Below are 27,728 nucleotides of genomic sequence, written 5' to 3'. Positions count from 1 at the left end.
CACCGCCCCGGCCGCTGCTGATTGGCTGCGAGGCTCGCGGGTGGCGGTTGGCTGCTCCTTGCACCTCCCCCTCTTGCCGCTACCGCTGCCACTGAGAGGAGCCACCGGCGACGCCAGAGCCAGGAATACGGGTGAGTCGGGGCCCTGGGTCTAAGATACTCCTGGCGTCCAGTGAGACTCACGATGAACTGCCCTTTTCGACTTTTTCTCCTCGCCGGGGTTCTTTGGTGCTCCAGGCACTCTGTCACATGGGAGTTGTAGTCTGCCTTGTACTGTCGGCTATGGGCCGAAGACGTGAGAAGACTACGATTCCCAGCAGGAATTGCGACTAGTCGGTCAACAAACGTTCGGGCCACGCCTCCTACGTCCACTCATTGGACAGCCTTCCCTTAGCCCCTCCTTCTTTCATTTCATTGGTTACTGTCCCTCACAGAGGTTGGGTTCCGGCCTAGGCTGCATGGCGACTGGGTACTGTATTTGTCATTTGGAACTAAGACGGCCTGCAATTGGATACGGCTGGTGTCCTTCACTTGTTGTAGGGTTGGGCCCTAGGCAGATCAGGCGGTCGTAGGCTCAGGTTAGTGTCGGTCCCGGAGGGAGGCCGGTCTTGGACTTTGGCCCCGCCCCCTAGCGCTGCCGCATGGGCCCGATTGGTCCCCGCGAACGTCGCTCGTAGTCGAGAGGCGGAGCCGACCAGGCTGCGCATATCTATTGGTTTAGGCTGGCGCCGGTCAGCGGGGTTGTGATCGCTGATTGGCTGGCTGCTCCAGCTGTTGCAGGTCCATTCACCATTTTGTGTGTTGGAGTAAAAAAAAAAGGGAGAATCGAGAGGGAGAGCCGGAGGGGGGGCGGGGAGGGACCGGACCGGACCGAGCCGGAGCCACGGCCCCCCGCCCCGAAACCCCACCGAGCCTAAGGTGAGGGGCGGGGCCAGGGCTGACACGGGAAAGGGTCGGGGGGCTGGGGGCCTAGAGGGGACAGGTGGCAGGGACGGGGAGGGGTACAGGGGGAAAGGGGTGGGCGGAATGGTGGGAAGGGAGGAGGGAGTGGAGGAAGTGGTGGGGTTTGACAGAAAAGGGGTAACTGGGGGAGGGGGTGGTGGGCAAAGAAGGGTAACAGGAATGGAGGGGTGACAGGACTAGATCAGGGTGACAGGGAGAGGGAGGGGACAGAGTTGGAGAGTGTGACAAGGAGAGGTGATGGGGAGAGAAGGTGACAGGTCCGGAGATGGCTGACAGGAGAGTGACTGGGAGGAATAGGTGACAGAGATAAATGGGGGTGACAAGGAGGGGGTGACAGGAGGGGGCCTAGGGCATGCTAACAGAGAGGTAGAGATAGAGGTGGTGACAGGATGGGAGAGAGAGTGGCAGAGAAGCTGGTGCCAGGAGGGCTAATAGAAACAGAGGGTATGAGACCCCAAAGAGCCAGGGCCTGGACTGGCCTGGGTTCCGGGAGTTACTACTCAAATCTGAGGGAGGTGAGGGCCCCCGGGGCTTGGGTGGGAGTTATTCAGAGGGGCTGGACAGGAAGAGAGTAGGCCCTAGGGGAAAGAAAGCAGCTCTGGGGTGAAGAGAGGCTGGGCCAGGCAGCAAGGTCTGGGGGTACAGGCGGCATAGTTGTAGGCCCTGGGTGGGGTATGCAAAGGTTTGTGTTTGGAAAAAACTGGGGCCAGATCTCAGTCCCCAGTATGGTAGTCCAGTGGGTCAGTGGGTAGTAGGTGGTGATGGCTACCCAACTTCTGGGCACTTGGGTGCCAGCCCCGGGGTGCCCTCCAGGATCTGCCTGTGAGGACCCCAGGAGTGGCCCAAGAAAGGGCAGGCCTGGGACTCCAGGCTCCACAGGAGGAGCAGGCCCCTAGTGAGAGAGCATGAGGTCAAGGGTCCCCCAGTAGCTGGAAGACTGAGTTGGGGTTCCCCCTCATTGTGTTTGGCTTATGGTCCTGGGCCCCCCAACCCTCCTAGAGGCCTCCGTTTTGGCCTCTCAGGTTCTCTTAGTCACTTCAGAGTAAAGTTTTTTCCCCTTGTCTTTTCTCAGGGCAGCTGGAAAGGGGGCGGGCAGTAATGACTGTTCAGGAAGTGGGTGAGGTTGGCCTGTTGGGCTTGTCCTGCTTTCTTTGACCTTATCCCACTTATCCCCACTTGGAGTTGGAGGGCATATTTGGGGGCTTGCGGGGGGCTGGCCGACTCAGCCACCCTGCCAGAGCCAGCCCAGCCAGGGCGGGGATGCATGCAGGCAAGAAGAAGGGGGCTGGGCTTGCGGGTATCACGCTGGGTGCTGTGGGGGGAGGAGCAGGCTCCCATCCAGTGGGACAGAGAAACCCTGGGGTGTAGCTCTGTGTCCCACTGTGTGATGACGTGTGCGTGCTTCTGTGCGTGTGTGTGCGTGTGTGTGTGTTTGTGCGCGTGCGTGTGCTTATGCACGGCCCCGTGGCAGTGCTGGGTATGAGCTCTTGCCCCAGACATGCCCCTGCCTGCTCCCTGCCAGGATCTGGGGAGATGGCTGTACCTGGCAGCCCTGGGGTGCAGAACAGAGTGGGCAGCCGTCCCTCGGGACTCTCAGCTGCCCACTTCTTCCCACAATGCCTGGCCATGCCAGGCCACCCAGAGTGGCAGAGGGAGGGTGGGGGGCGGAGAGAGGCTCATATCACAGCCCAGTCACCTCCCTTTCTGTGACTTGGTGCTTGTGCATGTGTGTGTGTCTGAGTGCATGTACTCTCTGCATGGCGACAGTGAGAGTAAATGTGCCCTCTGGATCATGTGACAGGCAGCACACTGAAATGGTCAGGAGCACGGACTCTGGAGCCAGAGAGCCTGGGTTCAGACCCTAGCGCTACTGTTTCCCACCTGGATGATCTTGGACAAGTTGCCTCATCTTTCTGTGGCTCGGTTTCCTCAGGTGTGTAATGAGGCCAATAGTAGCACCTACTTTTAGGGCTGTTGTGAGGATGAAACGGGTTAATAAAGCCAGGTTTAGCATGGAGTTCAGGACCCAGGGAGTGCTCCATAGGTGTGAACTGTTAGTGCTTCTGCTGTCCCCTTGGGGCGTTCAGAGCATGTGCTCTGTGTCCTCTGCAGAGCCAGCAGGTGTCTGTGAATGTTCCCCAAGGAGCCAGAGTGTGTATACTCAGGGGACTCGGGTGCTCGCCTGTGCCTGGTGCTGACTGGGGTATCACATGAGTTGAGGGCAGCCAGCGAGGAGGCCTTGGGGATGGTGGAATGGAGACAGTAGATTCAGCAAATGGGAAATCTTAGGGTACATTGGCTCTGGTGGGGGTTCCTGAGTTGCTCCGCATAATCCCCATCTGCTTTCCCACCCTGCAGGTGAAGAAAAATGAAGCCAATGAAAAAGGCATGCACTGGCCTTTCAGGTCCTAGCAGTGGCAGCAAGTCTCCCCCAGCCACCAGGGCCAAGGCTCTGAGGCGGCGAGGGGCTGGGGAGGGTGACAAGCCAGAGGAGGAGGACGACGAGGCACAGCAACCGCAGCCTGGGCCCGAAGAGGCTGAGGAAGGGGAGGAAGAGGAGGCTGAGCGGGGCCCTGGGGCTGAAGGTCCTCCACTGGAGCTGCACCCTGGTGACCCGGCTCCAGGCCCAGCTGAGGACCCCAAAGGGGATGGGGAGGCAGGCCGCTGGGAGCCCTCACTCAGCCGCAAGACGGCCACGTTCAAGTCTCGAGCGCCCAAGAAGAAGTATGTAGAGGAGCACGGAGCTGGCAGCAGTGGGGTGGCTGGGGCCCCTGAAGAGCGGGTGCGGACCCCTGAGGAGGCCAGTGGCCTGGGGGTGCCTCCACGGCCACCCACCTCCACTCGCTCCTCCTCCACTGACACAGCCAGTGAGCACTCGGCAGACCTGGAGGATGAGCCGGCTGAGCCTTGTGGTCCAGGCCCCTGGCCCCCCGGCAGTACCAGTGGCGGCTATGACCTGCGGCAACTGCGGTCCCAGCGGGTGCTGGCCCGGCGTGGTGATGGCCTCTTCCTGCCGGCTGTGGTGCGCCAGGTGCGCCGAAGCCAGGACCTGGGCGTGCAGTTCCCTGGTGACCGAGCCCTGACTTTCTACGAGGGGGTGCCAGGCGCTGGTGTGGATGTAGTTTTGGATGCCACACCCCCACCAGGTGCCCTGGTGGTGGGCACAGCTGTCTGTACCTGTGTGGAGCCCGGCGTGGCTGCCTACCGGGAAGGTGTGGTGGTGGAGGTGGCCACCAAGCCAGCTGCCTACAAGGTCCGTCTCAGCCCTGGCCCCAGCTCCCAGCCAGGCCCACCAGGCAGCCTCCCGCAGCCCCCACAGCCACTGCACCGTGAGCCGGAGGAGGCCGTGTGGGTGGCCCGCTCTAGCCTACGCCTGCTGCGCCCCCCCTGGGAACCTGAGGCCATGCTGAGGAAGCCCCCGACAGGCCCCGAGGAAGAGCAGGTGGAGCCTGGGGCCACCTTGCCACCCTGCCCTGCTGCCCTGGACCCCAAACAGCCCGAGGACGCTGAGGTCTCTAAGATCAGCTTTGGTGGCAACCTGGGTACTCACTGTGAGGAGGGTGAGGAGAAGCACCCTCCAGCGTTGGGTACCCCCGCCTTGCTCCCACTGCCCCCACCCCAGCTCCTGTCACCACCACCCAAGTCTCCAGCCTTTGTGGGCCCCGGCCGCCCTGGCGAGCAGCCCTCGCCCTGCCAGGAGGGGAGCCAGGGTGGCAGCCGCAGCAGCAGTGTGGCCTCCCTGGAAAAGGGGACCGCACCGGCAGCCCGGGCCCGCACGCCACTGACAGCGGCCCAGCAGAAGTACAAGAAGGGTGATGTGGTCTGCACACCCAGCGGAATACGAAAGAAGTTCAACGGCAAGCAGTGGCGCCGGCTGTGCTCGCGAGATGGCTGCATGAAGGAGTCACAGCGGCGGGGCTACTGCTCACGTCACCTGTCCATGCGAACCAAAGAGATGGAGGGCCTGGCAGACAGTGGGCCTGGGGGGGCGGGCCGGCCCGCGGCCGTGGCAGCCCGTGAGGGCAGCACAGAGTTTGACTGGGGTGATGAGACATCGAGGGACAGTGAGGCCAGCAGTGTGGCGGCTCGTGGAGACTCACGGCCACGCCTGGTGGCCCCTGCTGACTTGTCACGCTTTGAGTTCGACGAGTGTGAGGCGGCCGTGATGCTGGTGTCGCTGGGCAGCTCGCGCTCAGGCACACCCTCCTTCTCACCCGTCTCCACGCAATCGCCCTTCTCGCCAGCCCCGTCACCCTCACCCTCGCCACTCTTCGGTTTCCGCCCTGCCAACTTCAGCCCCATCAACGCCTCACCAGTCATCCAGCGCACTGCAGTCCGCAGTCGCCACCTGAGCGCCAGCACCCCTAAGGCAGGTGTGCTGACGCCGCCAGACCTGGGTCCCCACCCACCGCCACCTGCCCCCCGAGAGCGCCACTCCTCTGGAATCCTACCCACCTTCCAGACCAACCTGACCTTCACCGTGCCCATCAGCCCTGGGCGACGGAAGACAGAGCTGTTACCGCACCCAGGGGCCTTGGGGGCCCCTGGCGCAGGGGGTGGAGGAGCCACCCCAGACTTTCCCAAGAGTGACAGCTTAGACTCTGGTGTGGACTCGGTGTCCCACACACCTACACCCTCCACGCCAGCTGGCTTCCGGGCCGTGTCCCCTGCTGTGCCCTTCTCTCGCTCCCGCCAGCCCTCACCATTGCTGCTGTTGCCCCCGCCTGCCGGCCTGACCTCGGATCCGGGGCCCTCTGTGCGCAGGGTGCCTGCCGTGCAGCGGGACTCACCTGTCATTGTCCGCAACCCTGATGTGCCACTGCCCTCCAAATTCCCTGGGGAGGTGGGCACTGCTGGTGAGGTGCGGGCTGGGGGACCTGGGCGGGGCTGCCGCGAGACCCCGGTGCCCACTGGGGTGGCCAGTGGGAAGCCTGGCCTGCCCCCACCTCTACCAGCCCCCGTGCCCATCACTGTGCCTCCAGCTGCACCAACTGCCGTGGCCCAGCCGATGCCCACCTTTGGCCTGGCTTCTTCACCCTTTCAGCCTGTGGCCTTCCACCCCTCACCTGCTGCCCTGTTGCCCGTTTTGGTGCCCAGCAGCTATACCAGCCACCCTGCCCCCAAGAAGGAAGTCATCATGGGCCGGCCTGGAACAGGTAAGAGGTGGAAGTGGATGGGCTGTGCCAGGCTCACCTCTTAGAGGGCCTCTTGCAAGCTGAACTCTCGAGAGGTGAGCTCCTGACCTCAGGAGGGCTTCAAGCGGAGGCCGGCCTCCTCTCTGCACAGATGTTGCAGTGGGAATTCACATGTCAGGAAGGGATTGGACTTTTAAGGCTCAAGGCACCGTTTCCAGAGGCCTCCTGTCAGAGATTCTGGTCTCGAGAGGTCTATCAGTCAGCAAACCTTTATTGAATGCAGACTGAGTCAGGTCTCCATGGAGCTGATGGGATAACAGAGAATGATAATTGTGGCAACAGCTTCCATGTCTTGGGGGACCGGGTGAGGGCATTGCCATGGTAAGCACTGTATGTAGGTGAGCTTGCCAAATTTTCACATCCACCTCATAGAGCGCTTACCATGTACCCCCTGTTCTAAATCCTTTTCAAATATTAGCTCATTTTATCTTCACAACCACCCTAACAGGAGAGTGCTATGATTATGCTTGTTTAGAGGAAACTAAGGCCAGAGTCATAACTTGCCCAGGGTTACATGGCTAGTAAATCCTGGAGCAGTCCTCAAACCCAGGCAGGCTGGCCCGTGACCACGTGGCCATACTGCTGGATTACAGATGGGCAGACGGAGTCTCTAACAGGTCTTCCCAGGAGGTGGCAGGACCAGGACTGGAGCCGTCATCTTTACCACTGTGTCTAATAAACATCACAGGCACAGTCAGTGCCGTGTAAGGGAGCCGGGGGGTGTGCTGGGCACTCCTCCAGGTGTGAATCTAGCCTGGCTGCCCTGAGGACAGGGCGTGTAATTCAGGAGTTGAAGGATGAGTGGGAACCAGCAACTGTGGGGCAGAGGAGCCTCCTGGGAGGAGGGTGACGGGACAGCGCCGAGACCGGAAGGAGCACAGCCTGGGAGGGGAAGATGGAAGGCCAGGTGGCTGGAGAGCTGAGGCTGGGGGTGGGAGAGTGCCATTTCTGAGATAATGCTGGACAGCCAGGGACCAAGGCCAGGCTGGGCCTTGTAGGAGCAACACAGAGAGGGTGACAGACCTGTTAGAAGCTCCTTCCTAGCATTTCTTTCTTACTTGTTTATGTATGTATGTATTTATTTAGTTTTATAGAGAGGGGGTCTCACTATGTTGCCCAGGCTGGTCTTGAATTCCTGGGCTCAAGCAATCTTCCAGTCTTGGCCTCCCAAAATGCTGGGATTCCAGGTGTGAGCCACTGCACCTGGCCTTATTTATTTTTATTTATTTATTAATCTACTGTTGATTCAGGGCCTGGCCCTGTGCTGTGCCTGGCCCTGTGCTGGATGGTGCTGAGGACACAGTCTATTTACACAGGGTTCATGGCCTCTGGAAAAGATAGACCCCTCCCTAGACAGTAACAGTCTGGGGTGGTCAGAGATGGGGTGGAGGAAGCCCAGGAGGCCGTGGGAGCCCAGAGAAGATGCCTGTCCAGTCTGAGAAGTCAGAGAAGGCTTCTTGGAAGAACGGCCAGGTGCCTATGAACTGAAATCTGAAGGGTGTGCAGATGTGAGCCTGGCAAGGTAGGCAGGGAGGACCTTCAGGCAGAGGAAAGAGTTTGTGCAAAGGCCTTAAGGCAAAAGCAGATATTTGTAAGATGTTGAATCTGCAAAGTCAAAGGCTCTAGATGGCGAGTGAGCGTTGGGGATGTGTGGCTGGATTGGTGAGCAAGGGTCAGATCAGAGAGGACCCTTAAGTAAGATCATTATGAAATGTATCCTGAGGGTACTAGGGAGCCATGGAAGGTTTTGAGCAGATTCAACCACTGCTGCACCATGGAGGGTATGTTTGAGTCTCTGAGGCCAGAGGCAGGGAGACCAGGGAGGAAAGAGGCTGGGTGTGGATGTGGGTAGGAGTCACTGTGGCTTGGGCTGGGGCAGGAGCCCTTTCAGGAAGGAGCACTGGCCTGGCCCTGCCCTTATGGGGTTCCAGCCCAGGCCAGTCCCTAGGGACAGGGCACAGGGACATGGGCTATGCCTGCCCCTCATGCTCATATACGGAACTGAGGTTGTAAGCCATGTGTTTCACCCTGACGCCAACACTTTTTACGTTTGTTGTTATAGGTGATATGAGCAAATTTTACAGCAGGGATTTCTGTCCTTTGGCAATGAAGAAACTAAATCAGAGAGTCTGTAACCACTCCCCTACCCTTCACCCCTCCATGTGCCCACAGCCCCCAACATGGCCCCTACAGTATTGTTTCATGTGGCCACTCCTGCTGTGGAGTGGGGAGGGATGGCTCTGGTGCAGCGGCTGGGCTTACCAGAGTAGGCCCAGCAGGGCTCTTGTTACCATTTTCCAGATGAGGAAAAGTGAGGCCCTGACAAAAGGAGAGTCTTGATTGAGGCCAGCCAGGCAGTGAGGGGCAGGATGAGGGCCTTGAGCCATCTCCCAGCCTCCAGACTATGGGACTCTCACTACCAAAAGTGGCAGTAATAATAACTCACCGAGCAGCACAGGTGATACACGTGCCTGGCACACTTCAGTGAGTCCTGCTGAGTCTTTACTCCCTGAATCCTCACAATGCCCCAGGCTGGTACCATGATTACTAGTTCCACTGGACAGAGGAGGAAACCGTAGCCTGAGAGCTAAGTGACTTGCCCGCATCCCTCAGCTAGAAAAGAGAGAGCCAGAATTTTTTTTTTTTTTTTTTTGAGACAGAGTCTCCCTCTGTTGCCCAGGCTGGAGTCCAGTGGCGCGATCTCGGCTCACTGCAAGCTCCGCCTCCCAAGTTCACGCCATTCTCCTGCCTCAGCCTCCCAAGTAGCTGGGACTGCAGGTACCTGCCACCACGCCCGGCTAATTTTTTTTGCATTTTTAGTAGAGATGGGGTTTCACTGTGTTAGCCAGGATGGTCTTGATCTCCTGACCTGGTGATCTGCTTGCCTCAGCCTCCCAAAGTGCTGGGATTACAGGCATGAGCCAGACAGCCAGGATTCTGAGACAGAGTCTGGCTCTGTCGCCCAGGCTGCAGTGCAGTAGTGCAATCTTGGCTCACTGCAACTTCCTCCTCCTGGGTTCAAGCGATTCTCCCGCCTCAGCCTCCTGAGTAGCTGGGATTACAGGAGTGTGCCACCACGCCCAGCTAATTTTTGTATTTTTAGTAGAGCCGAGGTTTCACCATGTTGGCCAGGCTGGTCTTGAACTCCTGACCTCAGGTGATCCTCCTACCTTGGCCTCCCAAAGTGCTGGGATTACAGGCGTGAGTCACCGCACCCAGCTGCCAAGAGCCAGGATTTGAAATCAGACTGTCTGGCTCCAGATCCCAGGCTGTCGAGCACTTTCAATAATAACAATGATAACAATAATAACAATAATACCTACTCTACTGAGCGAAGACTGTGTGCCTAACCCCGGGCTTGGGGCCATTTCATCAGCTCCGCCTGACGCTGTGAAGCAGATTGCCAGGCCTGTTGTCCAGGGGTAGACTGAGAATCAGAGAAGGGAGGCCCCTTGCTGGGGGCCACCTGGTCGTCATAACTTGTCCAGTGCCTGTCCTGGCAGTTCTAAGGAGCACCTCCCTAACAACACCCATGCTGAGGTATCCAGGCCGCCTTCAGGTTTCTGAATAGCCGGCCCTTTCATTCTTCTCCCAGAGGCCTCCCTAAGCCCTTGGGAGGTAGGCAGCTTGCAGCCTTCTCCCCACGGGGCCCAGATAGGGCAGACCATGTTCAGTGGTATAGTAAGGTTGCAGGCTTCGTCCGTTCTGCTGGCCCGTGCCAGGGCCTGACCCTCCATCAGAGGGCAGCAGGTGTGAGGGGGCGGCCCAGGGCAGCCTGCCTGCTCCTGCCCCCAGTCAGGCATTTGCTTCCGCTGGGGGACTTGCTGGGGCAGGCGGCTGGCATTCTCCACATTCTGCGCATGGCATGGCCAGCCAGCTGCCGTTGCCACCTCCCTCTGACTCTTCCCGCCTGCTCCCCAGGAGAGGATCCCGCCCCAGGGCCTGCAGCCCTAGTCCAAGAGGCCAGATGTCTCAGCCCCATTCCTGGTATGGCCTCCCGGCTCCCAGCTTCCTGCCTGGCTTCCCCTTATTGACAGGCGTTACTTCTTGTCCTGGGCCTCTGTCTGGCAGTCTGGCTCTGTCTGTCTGTCTTATCCTTGGCTTCCTCTATCTCTGGTCTCTATTTCTAGGTCGATACGTGTGTCTCTTTTGGGACCTCTATCTGTCTGACTCTTCTGAGTCTGGGGGCTCCCTATGTCTTCCTGGGTTTGTCCGTCTCTGGACTTCAGTCCTTGTCTGAGCTTTCAGCCCACCCTCCTTCTGTTTTGGCTGCCAGTCTTGGCATCCTGTGTCTCTGGGCCAGCCTTGGCTTCTCTTTGGCCCTCCCACTCCCACTCTTTGGATGGACTTGCTGCCCCCATGCCAGCCTCCCATCCCCACCCTGTGCATATCAGGTGTTCTGTTCTTTTAAGACAGTGGGCAGTTGCCAAGCACCAGGTCTCCTACTTCCTTCTTGGGGAGTGTTGGGAGGTTGTCCAGGCCGGGGAGCCCCTCATGCTCTTTGACAAATTAACTGCCTACTACTGTCCCTGAAATCTGCTGAGAAGTGTTGAGATCCATCCTGTAGACCCATCCACCATCCAAACACCTGTTCCCAAGACAGGCAGGAAGGCAGAGGCTGTATGGACCAAGCTAGGAGATCCGGCCGTGGGGGGCGGCAGGAAAGAAGCCCACCCACCTGCTAGAGGGCATGACCCAGGTCACCCTACCTCCCCCGCTACCCCTTGCCTTTCATTTGATGCCAGCTTCATTGAAACGAGTCCCAGATATAGTGCACCCCAATGGGTAGGGCCTCAGAGACCAGGCAGTACCCATCAACTATGCTTGGGCAGGTGGGGAAAAAGAGGGGCCAGAGGGGTTAAGCCTGGGTCTCCTGACTCCCCAGATCCAGGTACTGCCCACCATAATTTCCATTTTGTCTCAAACAGTGAACCCTATCTCCACCAGCAGGAGCCAGCTCCCTCCTCATCCCTCTGCCAGGCCCAGGGCTGAGCAGTCCTGGGGCAAGTGGGTGAGGAAGGCAGATGTGGATGCAGGCACAGGCAAGGATGAGCCTAGGGAGGTACTGAGTCTGGGGAAGCCAGGGGGCAGGGACAACTCAGTGGTTCATGGGGGCTGATAAGGAAGAATCAGGTAGGTTTCTCATTGGAGGTGACATTTGAGCTGAAGTATGAGAAATGAGTAGATTTCAGAGTAGTCAAAGAAAGGAAAAGGCAATTCCACCTGAATTGCATGAGCAAAGACCAGGAGGAGTGAAAGTGCATGAACTCCGAGTGGCTAGTTGAGGCTGGAGCTGATACCAGAGTCCAGGCTTAGCAGAAGGGTGCTGTGGACGACAGGCCCAGCCTGAATGCCAGGCTGAGAAGCTGGGACTCTACTCGGGCCAGTAAAGAGCCAAGAAAGCATTTAGAGCAGGGGAGGGAAAAGGTCGGATCTAGGTGTCAGAGACCCCTGGAGATCGCCCTGGAAAGGCAGGAGTTGGGAAGAAGATGGCTTGGGGAAGAGGAGGAGAGGAGGAGAGGAGGAGAGGAGGAAGAGCTTGTGAAGTTGCAGGAGTGAGTCTTGGTGACTTTGTAGAAGAGCCCCCAGCACCTGGAACTGCGAGGCGTCAGGCTGCCTCCTGGCGGCAGGCCGCGGCGGGACAGCAGGCGTGCGCATGCGCGGCAGGGGGGTTAGGGGTTGGTACATCCCGGAGCCCCCGGCGCCCGGGTATTAATGGTTCCATTAGTGGCCGGGAGGGAGGCGCATTAGCGGCGGCGACGGCGTCTGGCTCCCATTACCACCGGCGGCAGCGGCTGCACCGCAGGCGGCTGGACCCTAGCCCGCCGCGCCGCCTCCTCCACCCCCACCCTATCCCCTGTTCCCGCTCCCCACGAGGCACCAGGCAGGGAACTCCCGTCCCCTTTTTTCGGCGGAAAAGCTGATTGTGAAGCCAGATAGATTTGGGTTCAAATCCCGGCTATGCCACCTCTCGGCTGCAAGATGCTCTCCCCCCACTGAGCCTGTTTCTTGCGAAGTAGTCGGGGAAACCAGGTGCTCTGGGGGTTGCGTAGACGCGGACTGGCACCCAGCGAGGGCCGCGCCCAGCCCCCGCTGACACCCAGGGGTGCTGGTTCCCGCGCGCCCCTGGGTGCAGGCCTCCTGTGTCGGCCCTCCGTCCTTCCCATTGGTTGCCGTCTCGCCCGCCGACCGCTGATTGGCCAAGGCCTGCTTCCCCGCCCCTGAGCCATTAACCCCTGCGCGGCCGCGTCCTTGGGCTGGGTGGGGGACCCTCCCTCCCTCCCACCGCAGACAGCTCGGGTGCCAGCTGGCCGGCGCCCCGCCGTGGCCCGCGTGGGTGTAAGGCCGGCCGGGCACCCGCCCGCCCTCCCTGCACAAAGCGGCTTTGTGGGGCCTGCCTGGGGTTGGCTAGGGGCCAGGCGGCGAGTGGAAAATCTCGTGAGCGCCGGGAGGGAAGGGGAACGCAGGGCGGCGCCCCCTCCTCTGCTCGGGCTTTGGCGCCTCCCTCAGCCCGCGCAGACCAACCCTCCCAGCCCCAGCGCCTGTACACCCCTTCCCCGCCCCCGCACCTTCCCTTCCCCAAACCCACGTCTCTCAACCCCCGACCCCCGCATCGCACCCATCTCCCAATCCTTGGGGACCATCCCCCACACACACTCCCCTGTCTCTTTTTCCTCCTGGTCCCCCTGCCTACCCCAGCCCCACTCACACTGACTCACCCCAGCGCTATTTTTAGCCCCCCATCCCTGCCGAGCCGCGCCAGCCCAATCCTGGGCTCGTTCCCCAGGCAACCCTGGCCGTCGCCGACGCCGCCCGGGGTGGGTGGGTGGGTGTGTATGTGGAAAGCGGGTGAGGGGAGCTGGGGACACCGGGGTGGTGAGCTGAGGCGGGGACCTGGGCCTGGAGAGCAGGGTGGGGAGCCGCAGGCGGCCGGCAGGGGTGCGGTGCCTAGCGGGCTCAATAAGTGGGCCCCGTGAGTTTAGAGTGTGCCTCTGCCTGTCCCTCAGTCTGTCAGCATCCCTGGCTGCTCGCCCCAGGCCTCTGGGCAGGCCTCAGCCTGTATGGCCCGCCCGGGTGACTGTTGATGTCTTCGTCTGGGTTCCCTGTCCCCAGGCCTGGGTGTGGTGGCACAGTGGGGGCTGTTTAGGGGCAGTCCTTCTGTGGAGTTGGTTAGGGGTTGGCACAGAGGGTGGCTGCCATCACAGTCCTGCTCAGTACCTTTTTCCAACTAGGGAGGCCCCAGTTAGGGTTGGGGATGGCAAGAGAGAGGGAGCTGTCTAGGGACAGGACCTGCTCCCTCCCCTCTGCTCCGAATCCACCCCCACCCAGGGTTCCTCCACCCTGAACAATAGAAGCTAAGTATAGGGCTGGCCCAGCGCCCAGGGCAGGGGGGCCCTTCCCGCCCGGATTCCCGCCCCTCCCTACCAGGCTAGGCCCCCACTTGGTTGTACCCTGTCCCGAATGGGGCCTCTTCCCATCTCTCCTCCGTGGGCACTGTGTCTTCTACCAGATGTGCAACCCTCCCAGATGTGTGGGGCCCTCTTTCCCTCCTGTGCCATGCCTGGCTCTTTTTCTGAACCAACAGAAGTGGGGGATCTGGGGGGCAGAGCTCCTCTGAGGTCTGTCCTTGGGCTTTATTGCAGTAGGGAAGGGGTTAACTTGCCAGTAGGTGACTCACTCACCGGTGGGGAGAAGAGGGGGCAGTGGTGGGGGCAGTGGTGGGGAGATAGCGGGCCACATTGATTTCAGCCTCAATTCCTGCCTCACATTGCAGTCCCTGGGGCAGTGAGGTAATGGAGGGTCTGAGTCTGGGACTGCATAGGAAGGAGGGGGCAGTCACCTAATAGTCCCTCTGGTTGCCCCTCCAGGCTCACAGCCAAGTGTCTGGCCCTGCAGTCTCTGGAGGTCAGAGAGCTACAGACCTTCCCTTCCCTTTTGGGCTCAGGTTACCCAGTTTTTGCCCCCTCTCTATTCCTTCAGCTCTGTCAGTGGATGAGGCAGGTTGGGGAAAGAGCTCCTCTGCTCCTGTCAACCATCCAACCTGTGTAAGAGCCCAGTCTTGGCCCGTCTTAGCCTGTGCAACCTTTACCTGCCCAACTGTGCGACCCCAGTCCTGTGTCTTTACTGGGTATGGCCCCAGGGCCCCTCTTGAGTGATCCAGGGCCTTTGTGTCTCTGCCAGACGGGCTCTACATCCTTGCCTGTGTCTTCGTGTGAGCCCCCTCACCTTTCTGTGGTCCACGTGGCTCTGTATCATTGTCTAACTATATTCCCCAGCCTCTGTTTGGAGTTCCCTCCCTGGGTCCACCCTGAGGTTAAGCCTTGAGTAATGGAAACAGCACTTGAGTTGGAGCTCTGGGCTGGTACATCTTGACTGCATGATCTTGCCACAGTTTATTCAATCTCTGAGGCTCATTTTCTCACCTGAACAATGGGTGTAATAAAGCATACCTCCCTAGGTGGCTGTGAGGATTCAATGAACCAGATAATACATACAAGCTCCCAGCACACAGCAGCCCCAGTAAGTGTTAGTTTCCTTTCTTCCTGGCCCTTTTTTTCTGGGAGGAGGAGTGGGGGTTAGTGGGTGGCTGGCAGAGTAGTGTGGTGGGGTCAGCCATGGTGTGCTGTGTGGTCCCCTGCCTTATGCTGCTAGATAGAGGGTCCAGAGTGGCAGATGAGTGTCAGGGTGAGTGGCTGAATGATGGCGATGGCCACTGGGCTCTGTATACCTGATGGGCCTGGGTACTGAAGCAGGTAGCGCCCATTAGGGTAGGATTATATAGAGGGTGGGGTCGGTATGATGGTGTCTGTGAGAGCTGAGTGTGCACTGGGAATAGGAGGTGCTTTGTGAGTGCTAGGAAGGCTGTGTGTGTGATGGAGGAGTATGTGGTTGTGTGGGAGGGGTGTGGAGTGTGTAGTGGACAAGCAGGGCTATGCCGAGTTCCTCCTGTTTGACATGTTGTCTGTTTGCATGATTCATGTGGGCTGGTGGGGGTGTGATGAGGATGCGGGTTGTCGAGGCATGTGTGACAGGGCATGGATGAGATGGGTGATGAGAACAGGATGGGTGAATGCACGATGGTGGGTGGGGAGCGATGGACTGTGAGCGTGTGAGGTTGTACATCTGTGTGAGCAGGTGTGTGAGGTGTGACTTCGTGTGTGACAGTGTGGGTGTAAGACAGAGGGCATATGTGCCCGTGGGGTGTGTAGGAGATAATGGGTGTGGCACGAAAGTGTGTGTGTGTATGTCTGTGAGGAGTGTGAGTGTGAGTAGGTGAGGGCTCAGGGATGCTTCGTCCAGCCCTACGCGCAGTTTGTCTGCCCAGCGGGGCCAGGCGCGCCCAAGCGGGTGTGCGGGAGGCGGGCCGAGCCGCGCGTGAGCGTGTTCCTCGCGCCGACTGGACACACAGCACCACGCACAACCCCGGGACCTCCGCAGCGCGGCGCCCCGAACCGCCCCCCTGGCTCGGTGCCTTTACTGCAGTGCACCCTCCCTGCCACCCTCCTACCGCGGCCCCGCCCCCGGCCGGCTCGGGGCCAACCGGAGCCCGCCCCGCCCTGCCCTTATTTGCATATGACTGACGTTCCCCCGGGGCGGCCAATGGGGGCGGGCGCGGCGGGGCCTGACCCGCGCGCGGCGGCGGCAGCCAATGGGCTCACGCGCGGGGGGCCGGGCTTGCGCGGAAGGCCGCGGGGGAAGCGGGGAAGGGGCGGGGGGAGGCGCGGCGGGGGGAGGGGAGCGCGTAGTAGTGGCGGGGCGGGGAGGCGGCGGTGGTTCGGCGCGGGGCTCGCTCGGAGCGCACGGACGGACGCACGCACGCTGGTCCGTCTGCCCGCCCAGGGCCGGAGGTCGACCCGGCGCTGAGCCTCGGGCCCGGGGCCCGGAAAGGCGGGGCGGCGGCGCCGGCAGCCGGGGCGCGCGGGGCCAGAGCCGTTACCCGCCGGAGCTGCGAGGGAGGGAGGGAGCGAGCGAGCCAGCGAGCGGGGAAGGGAGGGGGCCGCCCCCGCGCACGCGCGCCGCGCCCCGCCCCGCCTGCCCCGCCTGCCCCGCCCGCTGGACTCCGCGAGGGAGGAGGGAGAGGGAGGGGGCGGCGCCGATGGCCCCCGTGCCGCGCGCCCCGTGACGGCCCCCGCGCGCGCCGGGGGGCGGGGCGGGGCCGGTGTGCGCTGACCTCCCCCGCCCCCCGGGCGGCGGGAGGCAGGCGGCGCTGTGCGCAGGCGCGCCCGGCGGAGACCCCCGCGTGGGGCGGCCGGAGGGGGGCGGCGGGGGGGGGCATGCGGCGACGGCCTCCCGCTCCCCCCGGGCCCAAGCGGCGACGGCCGAGGAGCGGGCTGCGGGCGGAGCGGCGTCGGCCGCTGAGGAGGTGCGAGCCCCTGCCGGGCCCCCCCTGCGCCGGACCATGTATTCGGCCCACAGGCCCCTGATGCCCGCGTCCACCGCGGCCTCCCGTGGCCTCGGCATGTTCGGTCAGTAGCGCCTGGGCCCTGGGACTGCAGGGGTCAAGGTGTCGGGGTGCTAAGTGCGGAGTAACGGTGATGGGGGTATAGTAGGAAAGAACAGTAAAGGCAGAGTAAAGGGATGACTGGGAAAGTTACGGAGCTCGGCCGGGCCGAGTGGTTAGTGGCGGCAGGTGGGAGTGTAGGGGAGTGGCGCGTACCTGGGGACAGCTGTGATGTTAAAGTGATGGGATGGCACAGGGCTGCTGTAATAGAAAGGTGAGGGGTGCCGAGTAACCGGCTCTGGAGCATGGGGTAGAATAGGAACAGCACGAGACCTGCTGGTCCTAGGGGAGGAGGCTTGGATTGGGTAGTGGGGCTGAGGACAGGGCTCAGGAAGCGAGTGAGGCACTGTTTGCTGAGATCAGAGTGACGGGCTGCAGTGTGTGTGGTGTAGTTTGCAGAGAGCGCGACACCTAAGAACCTGGAGGGTTGTGCACTGGGGAGGGGTTCAGGAGGGAGCAGGACCAAAGGACTGCTCTCCATTGTCTACTGGGTCCCTTTTCCCCCCCCCCCCCCCCCAGAAAAGAGGAGGCCCTGATGGGAAAGATCTTTCCAAAGAGAGGCACAGGTCTAAGTCTCTGGAGGTTTTTATGTGGGGTTGGAGGGCCCAGCGGGTTTTCAGGGGTAAGGGACAGGGTCATTGTAGAGTCTTGAGTGCTCTTCAGTGCTGTCTTCGTGATCCCAGTCCCTTGTTTCTTGAGGTCTACTTTTTCCTTTGTCAGTCCCTCACAGAATCAGGTCTCCAGGCCAGTGCCTCGCACAGAGCTTCCCCCCCTTCCCCTGCCCATCCCTCCAGGCTTCTGAAGGCATGGGGAGGTCACCTCAGGTCAGGTTGATCTGGATCAAGGGAAGGCCCAGAATGATGGAGAGCAGGGCTAGGGCGGTTCCCTCCTCCCTTCTTCGTCTTCCCCAAGCAGGGGCCTCTCTCCTCTGCTGGTTCCACTTCCCCCAGGGAGCCAGGCTGTGTGAGGGGAAGCCCACTTGTATTCTAGGCCCGCCCCAAAAGTCCAGCCAGGGGTAGGTCCCAGCCTAGAGCTTGCTCTTCCACCACCCACCTCTTGGGGCTGAAGGTTGGACCCCTGGGACCAGCCTCTTGGTGAGGAAGCATCTTTCTTTGCATATCCTCAAGGAAACACCTGGCACTTGTGCCCTCTCTGGGTAGAGACTTGTAACAATCCTCTCTTCTGGCCCATTGTCCGTGTTTTTTCTTCCAAGGAGTTTACCACACCCTCCTCTGTTTTGGGCAAGGGGGCTGGACCCTGGACTACAGATAAGCCGAGGGGCTGATGGGGAAGGCAGCTGGGAGGCTGATTTGTGGATGGTGCATTCTCTTCATGGGGGCAAAGGGGAGAGCTGCTAGAGCCACCTGTGCCCAGCCAGGAAGGGCAGGTCTGGCACTGTTTGTGGTGGGGAAGGAAGGCAAGGAGCAGGACTTCTCCCACACCACAGTTCCCACACCACAGTTGTAAGAGACTCCACAGCCTGTGGGTAGTGAACGGAGAGTTGGAGGGGAGGGGACATGGGGCCGTATGCCTCAGGAAAGGGAAAGAGAGCATGAGGCCAAGGTGAGAGGTTGTGTCGGGTGGCGACTGGGCTGCTGGGAATGTGGCATGACGGGGGTGGGGGGTCCCAGTCTGTAGAGATCTGGGGCCTTGGTAGTGTGGGATGGCAGCCGAGTGTGACCTGGTTTGTGGCAGGAGCAAATCGTTCCTCTGGCCTGGTCCCTGGTGGCAGGGCTGGTGGAGATAGGTGGGGGGAGGAGTGGGGCGTGAGTACTATTTCCCTTCCCCGCTTCTGTTTTCTTTTTTATAAATCTAGAAACCTTTCAGGGAGGAGTTTTTCCTGAGTGACGTTGCATGGACGAGTCCAAGAGGCTCTGGTGTTGGGGGTGGGGGGTAGACAAAAGGGGCGGGGCTACCTCATCTAGGGTGGGGAAGAGCTTGAGTTGGGGCTGGGGCCAGGTTCTCCTGCTGCACAGCTCACCTGGCTCCTTTCCACAGTGTGGACGAATGTGGAACCTCGCTCTGTGGCTGTGTTCCCCTGGCACTCCTTAGTCCCCTTCCTGGCACCCAGCCAGCCTGACCCCTCCGTGCAGCCGAGCGAGGCCCAGCAACCTGCCAGTCACCCAGTGGCCTCCAACCAGAGCAAAGGTGAGGGCTGGGAGAACTAGGGGGAGGCAAGGGTGTGGGGTCCAGGTGGCCTAGGCGCCCTCTCATCTACCTCTGTGTCCCCAGAACCTGCTGAGTCGGCAGCTGTTGCTCATGAAAGGCCACCAGGTGGGACAGGGAGTGCTGACCCTGGGCGGCCCCCTGGAGCCACATGCCCTGAGAGCCCAGGACCCGGACCCCCACACCCTTTGGGTGTGGTGGAACCTGGTAAGGGTCCGCCTCCCACCACAGAGGAGGAGGCCCCTGGCCCCCCAGGAGAGCCCCGACTGGACAGTGAGACAGAGAGTGACCATGATGATGCGTGAGTTCCCTGAGGTGTGGGACTTGGGGGTGGGATGGCCAGAGACATGGCCCTCACTGTCCCTGCTGCCCTGCCGCAGCTTCCTCTCCATCATGTCTCCTGAGATCCAGTTGCCTCTACCGCCTGGAAAACGTCGGACCCAGTCCCTCAGTGCCCTACCCAAGGAACGGGACTCATCTTCTGAGAAGGATGGACGCAGCCCCAACAAGGTACTTTATCCCTGCCTGTCCCGTGCTTATCCCGTGGCCACCCACACCTATCTCCCTGGTGCTAACTGTCCCACTCTGGGTTGTGTTTAATGCAGCGGGAGAAGGACCACATCCGGCGGCCCATGAATGCCTTCATGATCTTCAGCAAGCGGCACCGGGCCCTGGTCCACCAGCGTCATCCCAACCAGGACAACCGGACCGTCAGCAAGATCCTGGGCGAGTGGTGGTACGCCTTGGGGCCCAAGGAGAAGCAGAAGTACCACGACCTGGCCTTCCAGGTAACGCCTCTGCCTGCTGGCTCCTCCCAGCTTCTTCTGGTGGGGTGGGTGAGTGAAGGGTTGCCCTGCCCTCTCCTGCCAGGTGAAGGAGGCCCACTTCAAGGCCCACCCAGATTGGAAGTGGTGCAACAAGGACCGAAAGAAGTCCAGCTCGGAGGCCAAGCCCACGAGCCTGGGGCTGGCAGGAGGGCACAAGGAGACGCGGGAGCGGAGCATGTCGGAGACGGGCACTGCCGCTGCCCCTGGGGGTTAGTCAGCCCCTTGGCTCTCCCACCTTGCCACTTCCCTCCCCGAGAGCCACCAGCTACCCCCTTGCTTGCTCCTCCCCTGCCCCAGCAGCTCCTCTCTGCTCTATTGCTTTTATTTGGCGACTCTTATCTGTGAAGGAACCGGCAGCTGATTCATGTGAAGGAGCCAGGGAGATCCAGACAGATAGATTCCCAAACAGCAATCTCATTATCAACTGTTGTTTAATGAGTGTTTACTATGTGCCAAGCACTACAGGGAATATAAACTCTAGTCTGCAAAACCCCATTCTGTTTCTAGAAGAAGAAACTGAGGTTCAGAGAGGCAAAGTCACTTGCTTAAAGTCATAAACAAGCAAGTGATAGAGCCAGAATGTAAACCCCAGTTTGACTGGCCCCCAACACCATAGTTGGAGCCACTGCAGCTCGCAAACACCCCTGATGGGCTGCTTCCACTTATTGATGGTGTCTGGTGTGCCTGGCAGTGTTCTGGGGCACATTTTTGGAGTGAACCTATGGATACGGCAGTTCTATGAGGATAGATGGATAGTTCTTATGGATATGCAGTTCTATGAGGGTGGGTACGCCAGTTACTTCTCTGAGATGAGGGAACTGAGGCTTAGGCCAGCGGTTGGCTAGCCAGCACCACATGAACCTCTCTCCAGGCCTCCTTACTTTCAGGAGGGCTAGCCCCCAGGGAATGGGCCTGTTGCAACCCCAGAGGGCAGGAATCAGCAGGAAGGAGATGCTGGACTGGTGGTGGGTGGTGGTTTTTTATTTCACCAAGTGGCCCAGAAATTCCAGCCTGCTTCTGCCTAGTACCTAGAAATATCTATGGGTTGTTGGACCAGTCTAGGTGCTGGTGAGAGGCTTACTGACTGTATAGCGCCTCCCTCTACCTTACAGTGTCCTCTGAGCTCCTGTCCGTCGCAGCCCAGACACTCCTGAGCTCGGACGCCAAGGTTCCGGGGAGCAGCTCCTGTGGGGCAGAACGGCTACACGCAGTTGGGGGACCTGGCTCAGCTCGGCCCCGAGCTTTCTCTCACAGTGGGGTACACAGCCTGGATGGCGGCGAAGTAGACAGTCAGGCACTACAGGAACTGACGCAGGTCTGGGGTGCAGGCCCCCGGGGGGGTGGGCAGGGAGCCTCTCCAAGGCAGCAGCCCCGCTGAAACCTCTCTGCTACCTTTCCTGCAGATGGTGTCTGGCCCTGCATCATACTCTGGCCCAAAGCCTTCTACCCAGTATGGAGCTCCAGGTCCCTTTGCAGCCCCCAGTGAGGGAGGTGCCTTGGCGGCCACCGGGCGGCCTTCGCTGCTGCCCACCCGAGCTTCTCGTTCTCAGCGTGCGGCCAGTGAGGACATGACGAGTGATGAGGAGCGCATGGTCATCTGTGAGGAGGAAGGGGATGATGATGTCATTGGTGAGCATTGCAGGGCCCAGAATCTTGCCGAGGAGCCAGCAGGCCAAGGCTCAGAGGGTGGGCAGAACTTGGATCCGGGCCCCTAGGCCCCTTTGGTTTCTTTTCCACTTGGCTTATGGTTACATGTGGCCATTTCAGTAAACTGGCCGAGTAAACCCAGCCCTGCCCTCAGGAAGCCCCCAGCCCTGCAGGAAATCTGGAGGACATGGGCGTGACCAGATCTTCAGATGCAGTGTTAGGGGCTCTTTCCTGCAGGCTCATAGGCTCCCGCACTGGACACTGGGCATGTGGGCACAGTCCTGGGCTGAGGAGTATCTTTCCTGGACAGCACTCCCTGCTGTTTTGGAGCAGAGCTGAGATCCAGGCTCCAGACTGTTTCCTCCTGGGTCCCCTTGCATCTAGCCCCCTCCTCATACTGTACCCTCCACTCCCTCAGCTGATGATGGCTTCGGCACCACTGACATTGATCTCAAGTGCAAGGAGCGGGTGACCGACAGCGAGAGTGGGGACAGCTCTGGGGAGGACCCAGAGGGCAACAAGGTGAGGGCTTGGGTCACGGTGCTGTCCCATCACACTCCCTCCTAAGCCACGGGAATGTCTGTTTTTCCTGGGTATTTGAGAGAGGGGGAGATTAAGATCCAGAGAGGTCAAGCTGCTTGCCCCGTGGGGAGCTGGATCATAGCCAGGATGAATTAAGGCCTTCAGCTGGGAGGGGTGCAGCTCTAGGCTGGCCTGGCTGACAGGCTGGGTGGGCCTGGCTGACAGGCTGGATGGGCGTGGCTAGGGGGCTGCTATTGAAGTGTCGGAGTGTCCTGACCTGGGGTATCTCCCTTTCATGCAGGGCTTTGGTCGGAAGGTGTTTTCACCTGTGATCCGTTCCTCCTTTACCCACTGCCGTCCCCCACTGGACCCTGAGCCCCCAGGGCCCCCAGATCCTCCTGTAGCCTTTGGCAAAGGCTATGGTTCCACCCCATCCTCCTCTGCGTCCTCGCCTGCTTCCTCCTCAGCCTCGGCAGCCACCTCCTTCTCACTGGGCTCAGGAACTTTCAAGGCCCAGGAGTCTGGTCAGGGCAGCACAGCGGGCCCCCTACGGCCCCCACTCCCTGGGGCTGGGGGTCCAGCGACACCTTCCAAGGCGACCCGGTTCCTCCCAACGGATCCTGCCACCTTCCGGCGCAAGAGACCTGAAAGTGTGGGTGGCTTGGAGCCGCCAGGCCCCTCAGTCATCGCGGCCCCTCCCAGTGGAGGAGGAAGCATTCTGCAGACACTGGTGCTGCCCCCAAACAAGGAGGAGCAAGAGGGTGGCGGAGCCAGAGTGCCCTCTGCCCCCGCCCCATCACTGGCCTACGGGGCCCCAGCAGCTCCCCTGTCCCGTCCTGCCGCCACCATGGTCACCAACGTGGTGCGGCCTGTCAGCAGCACTCCTGTGCCCATCGCCTCTAAGCCCTTCCCCACCTCTGGCCGGGCTGAGGCGTCTCCAAATGACACAGCAGGTGCCAGGACTGAAATGGGCACTGGGTCTCGGGTGCCTGGGGGCTCCCCACTGGGTGTCAGCTTAGTGTATTCGGACAAGAAGTCGGCAGCAGCCACCTCACCAGCCCCACACTTGGTGGCTGGACCCCTGCTGGGCACTGTGGGAAAGGCCCCTGCCACTGTCACTAACCTACTGGTGGGCACCCCGGGGTATGGGGCCCCTGCGCCCCCTGCTGTCCAGTTCATTGCCCAGGGGGCCCCTGGCGGTGGGACCACTGCGGGCTCAGGAGCAGGTGCTGGGAGTGGCCCGAATGGGCCAGTACCCCTGGGCATCCTGCAACCAGGTGCCCTGGGCAAGGCTGGGGGAATCACCCAGGTACAGTACATCCTGCCCACGCTGCCCCAGCAGCTTCAGGTGGCACCTGCCCCAGCACCAGCCCCTGGGACCAAGGCAGCGACTCCCAGCGGCCCTGCACCCACCACCAGCATCCGTTTCACCCTCCCACCGGGCACTTCCACCAACGGCAAAGTCTTGGCCGCCACTGCACCCACTCCTGGCATCCCCATCCTGCAGTCTGTACCCTCCGCCCCACCCCCTAAAGGTGAGACCTGGGCCGGGCAGCACTAGGAGAGGGGCCATAATCCTATTTAACTCCCTTGTAACCTTTTCCTTTCTTGCCTCTTAACTTCCAGCCCAGTCAGTTTCTCCCGTGCAGGCCCCGCCCCCAGGTGGCTCAGCCCAACTGCTGCCTGGGAAGGTCCTAGTGCCCCTGGCCGCCCCTAGCATGTCAGTGCGGGGTGGAGGGGCCGGCCAGCCGCTGCCACTGGTGAGCCCACCCTTCTCAGTACCTGTGCAGAATGGTGCCCAGCCCCCCAGCAAGGTGAGGGACTGCTTTTCTCTCTATGTGCTGAGTGTTGGCCCCTGTTCCCCACCATTTCTTTGTTTTTCCTTCAATCTTCTTTTCCGTGTCTCTAGTTCTCTGTCTTGCTATCTTCCGTGATTTCTTTGTGCATCCTGACTTTCTCAAGTTCTCAGTGACCCTATTCCTCTGTGTCCCCACCTCCCACTGTTATCTTGCCCATCCTGTTCTCACCCCAAGTTCTGTGTTCCTTGCTTTTGCTTAGAGCCCCACTTTAGGTCTTGGTCCTCCCCTGCCCCAGTCAGGAGCCACAGCTCACCCTGGCCTATGGGTGCCCTTCCCCACAGATCATCCAGCTGACCCCAGTGCCTGTGAGCACACCCAGCGGCCTGGTGCCGCCCCTGAGCCCAGCCACACTCCCTGGACCCACTTCACAGCCTCAGAAGGTCCTGCTGCCCTCCTCCACCAGGTAATTGCAGCTGAGCCCACACTCAAGAGGCCAGGGAAGGGGTGGGGCGGGGCCAGCTTACCTCACTCCTCCCCATTTCCTCTCCCTGCGGCAGAATCACCTATGTGCAGTCAGCGGGCGGGCACACGCTGCCCCTGGGTACCAGCCCTGCGTCCAGCCAGGCTGGAACAGTCACCTCGTACGGGCCCACGAGCTCTGTAGCTCTAGGCTTCACTTCGCTGGGGCCCAGCGGCCCCGCCTTCGTGCAGCCCCTGCTCTCAGGTGAGGGGCTGCCTGGCAGGCAGTGCTGGGGACCCAGGGTGGGGCTGAGGCAGTCCGGGCCCTAACTTGGTCTCCTGCTTCTCCTTCTCCTTCTCTGTCTCTCAGCAGGCCAAGCCCCACTGCTGGCTCCCGGTCAGGTGGGCGTGTCGCCTGTGCCCAGTCCCCAGCTGCCGCCTGCCTGTGCAGCCCCCGGAGGTCCTGTCATAACGGCGTTTTACTCTGGCAGCCCTGCACCCACCTCCTCAGCACCCCTGGCCCAGCCGTCCCAGGCCCCCCCAAGCCTGGTCTACACTGTGGCCACCAGCACAACCCCACCTGCAGCCACCATTCTGCCCAAGGGTCCGGCAGCCCCTGCCACTGCCACCCCAGCCCCAACTAGCCCTTTCCCTAGTGCCACAGGTAGGTGTCACATCAACCCAGAGCAGGGTGAGTTGGGGGACCCAGGGGATGGGCTCCAGTCAGGCCTGGCTCAGCAAACACTTTTCTCACCACTGGCAGGTTCTATGACCTACAGCTTAGTGGCCCCCAAGGCCCAGCGGCCCAGCCCGAAGGCCCCCCAGAAAGTGAAGGCAGCCATCGCCAGCATTCCCGTGGGGTCCTTTGAGGCAGGTGCCTCTGGGCGACCTGGTCCTGCACCCCGGCAGCCTCTGGAGCCTGGCCCAGTCCGAGAGCCAACTGCCCCAGAGTCTGAGCTTGAGGGGCAGCCCACACCACCAGCCCCTCCACCTGCCCCAGAGACCTGGACTCCCACGGCCCGGAGCAGCCCCCCACCGCCCCCGCCTGCTGAGGAGCGGACCAGCGCCAAGGGTCCTGAGACGATGGTGAGTGCCTGCAGGCCATGGGGCTCCCACTGCCACTTGGCTATGCCCCTCCGTTGACGTCTTTGCTTTTCTGTCCTACTCCTCTTCCCTCCATGCCTGTGTGTCTCTCAGTTTAAAGGGTCCCCCTGTCCCTTCTGCCTGCCTGTGTTGTCTCCCCTCCCATCTGAGGCCCCTGTCTTGGCTTTCCTGAGGCTGTGTGATGGCCTTCTCGAGGGGTCTGCCGGGCGGGTTCAGATCCAACTCTTTGTTTCTGGCCTTTGCCCCAGAGTCTGAGCTCAGTGTTCTCCATCTCCCTGCCTATCTCCATCCCAGGCCAGCAAATTCTCCAGCTCATCTTCAGACTGGCGCATCCCTGGGCAGGGCCTGGAGAATCGTGGGGAGCCTCCCACTCCTCCCAGCCCAGCCCCAGCTCCAGCCGTAGCCCCTGGTGGCAGCAGCGAGAGCAGCAGTGGGCGGGCAGCCGGGGACACCCCCGAGCGCAAGGAGGCGGCTGGTACTGGCAAGAAGGTGAAGGTGCGGCCCCCGCCCCTGAAGAAGACCTTTGACTCTGTGGACAAGTGAGCATGGGCTGGGGCCTTGGTGGAGCGTGTGGGGTGGTGGGAGTGGGAGCCGCTGCAGGCCGAGGCGGGGGAGGTGACCCTGCCAGCCCTCCAGCAGGGTCCTGTCGGAAGTGGACTTCGAAGAGCGCTTTGCTGAGCTGCCTGAGTTTCGGCCTGAGGAGGTGCTGCCTTCCCCCACCCTGCAGTCTCTGGCCACCTCACCCCGGGCCATCCTGGGCTCTTACCGCAAGAAGAGGAAGAACTCCACGGGTAGGCGAGCGTCGGACAACCAGGGTCCGTAAGTGGAGGGCAGACTGGGGCCACCTGCACTGAGTCTGCTTCTGTTTGGCCAGACCTGGATTCAGCACCCGAGGACCCTACCTCACCCAAGCGCAAGATGAGAAGACGCTCCAGCTGCAGCTCGGAGCCCAACACCCCCAAGAGTGCCAAGTGCGAGGGGGACATCTTCACCTTTGACCGTACAGGTGCCGTGGTGGGCAGAACTCTGGGGGCCTGAAAGAGGAGTGGGTCTCTGGAAGGCAGTTAGAGAGTGGGAGAGGTAGGGTGGGTCCATCCAGGCTGGCAGGAAGCACAGCCTGTCAGGGGTGGGTTCTGGAGGCTGGCAGGCCCCTAAGTTGCCCTGTGACTGTGGGCGGGACCCCTCTCTGACTCCACTGTGAAATAGAATGCAGTTAGGGCTTGGATGGGCACTCAGACGGTGGTAGGAAGGCCATGCCACTGCTGCAGCCTTGCCATGCTGCCTGTGCCCTGCACAGGTACAGAAGCCGAGGACGTGCTTGGGGAGCTAGAGTATGAGAAGGTGCCATACTCCTCCCTGCGACGCACCCTAGACCAGCGCCGGGCCCTGGTCATGCAGCTCTTCCAGGACCATGGCTTCTTCCCGTCAGGTGAGCCTGTCTCGGAGTCTTGGGGTCACTCGGGTGGGACTTGTCTGCACATCTCATCCTCTGCTCCCCACTGTTTTTCTGTCTCCAGCCCAGGCCACAGCCGCCTTCCAGGCCCGCTACGCAGACATCTTCCCCTCCAAGGTTTGTCTGCAGTTGAAGATCCGTGAGGTGCGCCAGAAGATCATGCAGGCAGCCACTCCCACCGAGCAGCCCCCTGGAGCTGAGGCTCCTCTCCCTGTACCGCCCCCCACTGGCACCGCTGCTGCCCCTGCCCCCACTCCCAGCCCTGCGGGGGCCCCTGACCCCACCTCGCCCAGCTCGGACTCTGGCACGGTCCAGGCTGCCCCGCCACTGCCTCCGCCCCCAGAGTCGGGGCCTGGACAGCCTGGCTGGGAGGGTGCTCCCCAGTCCTCTCCCCCACCCCCAGGTCCCTCCACAGCTGCCACAGGCAGGTGAGGGACCCCTGAGAACATGCCAGGACTCATAGTACCCCCTCAGGACATGGACAGTATGTGGGGGCAGGAAGGTTATCTCGTCTCGGGTAAAGCCATTTCGTCCTCTCCAGTTTGGGGCGGAATGAGGCCTGCTCCTCTTGTAAATACCCCCTTCCCTTGAAGCTCCCTCCCAGTGCTGGGGGGCAGCTGAGGGGCCGCAGGGGCAGTCTCCCTCCTCCAGGCCCCTGTACATAACCTGGAGTGTGTGACCCTCAGAGCTTTTCACTTTATGCAAAATGGCTCCTGTGAGGGCTGCAAGCTGGAGGGTGGTGTGGGCCTTGGGCCACAGGGAGGCGCCTGTGGAATAGGGGGAGTTCATGCACCCCTTTTTTCCCCAGAGGGGCTGGACTCAGGTTAGTTTGGGGGTGGGGGCTCCTGCACTTTGCCACAGGCACGGGGAGGGTTTTCTCCTCACCCCCTCTGCCCTCCCAACTTGGGTTGTACTTTCTAAGAAGGTGATTCCCCCTGCCCTTGCCCCCTTCCCCAGAACAAAACATGTTGATCATGTGCAATATTTCTTACTGTGCCGAGAAGCCACAATGAGCGAGATTAAAGCTGTTTAACACACCTGTGTGGCTGCAGGCTCTTAACAGGGAGGGCTGTTGGTTGTATCAGTCCTGTCC

General features: G+C 61.0%; 1 protein-coding gene and 1 long non-coding RNA gene across 11 annotated transcripts; one reads left to right on the top strand and one right to left on the bottom strand.

The window, feature by feature from the left end:
* Nucleotides 1-48: 48 nt before the first annotated feature.
* CIC (capicua transcriptional repressor) lies at nt 49-27,672 on the top strand. 10 transcript variants are annotated; one of them, XM_033197745.1, is made up of 21 exons: nt 49-131; nt 3,321-6,118; nt 18,657-18,806; nt 18,891-19,125; nt 19,205-19,334; nt 19,430-19,612; nt 19,695-19,860; nt 20,764-20,966; nt 21,055-21,280; nt 21,717-21,820; nt 22,122-23,355; nt 23,447-23,634; nt 23,961-24,082; nt 24,177-24,343; nt 24,449-24,742; nt 24,839-25,164; nt 25,477-25,721; nt 25,819-25,973; nt 26,057-26,188; nt 26,480-26,611; nt 26,700-27,672. In XM_033197745.1, the coding sequence occupies exons 2-21, from the start codon at nt 3,331-3,333 to the stop codon at nt 27,065-27,067; spliced, it is 7,548 nt and encodes a 2,515-aa protein (XP_033053636.1). In that variant the 5' UTR covers nt 49-131; nt 3,321-3,330; the 3' UTR covers nt 27,068-27,672. The 10 variants fall into 10 exon arrangements, 8 of the variants coding, with proteins under 8 accessions (XP_033053636.1, XP_033053652.1, XP_033053644.1 ...); XM_033197761.1 differs by lacking the exon at nt 49-131 and adding an exon at nt 771-917 and having other exon boundaries at nt 24,452-24,742; XM_033197753.1 differs by lacking the exon at nt 49-131 and adding an exon at nt 771-917 and having other exon boundaries at nt 24,842-25,164.
* On the bottom strand, nt 8,626-11,047 carry LOC117075445. Its single transcript, XR_004434007.1, has 2 exons — nt 9,481-11,047; nt 8,626-8,770 (listed from the first exon to the last, which is right to left on the bottom strand). It is a non-coding gene; the product is annotated as an uncharacterized LOC117075445 (long non-coding RNA).
* Nucleotides 27,673-27,728: the final 56 nt, after the last annotated feature.

This window comes from Trachypithecus francoisi, unplaced genomic scaffold (genome assembly GCF_009764315.1).
Source record: "Trachypithecus francoisi isolate TF-2019V2 unplaced genomic scaffold, Tfra_2.0 Contig01705, whole genome shotgun sequence".
NCBI lineage: Eukaryota > Metazoa > Chordata > Mammalia > Primates > Cercopithecidae > Trachypithecus > Trachypithecus francoisi.
The sequence above is the reverse complement of the archived record's forward strand: the minus strand, read 5'-3'. Positions and strand labels throughout refer to the sequence as shown.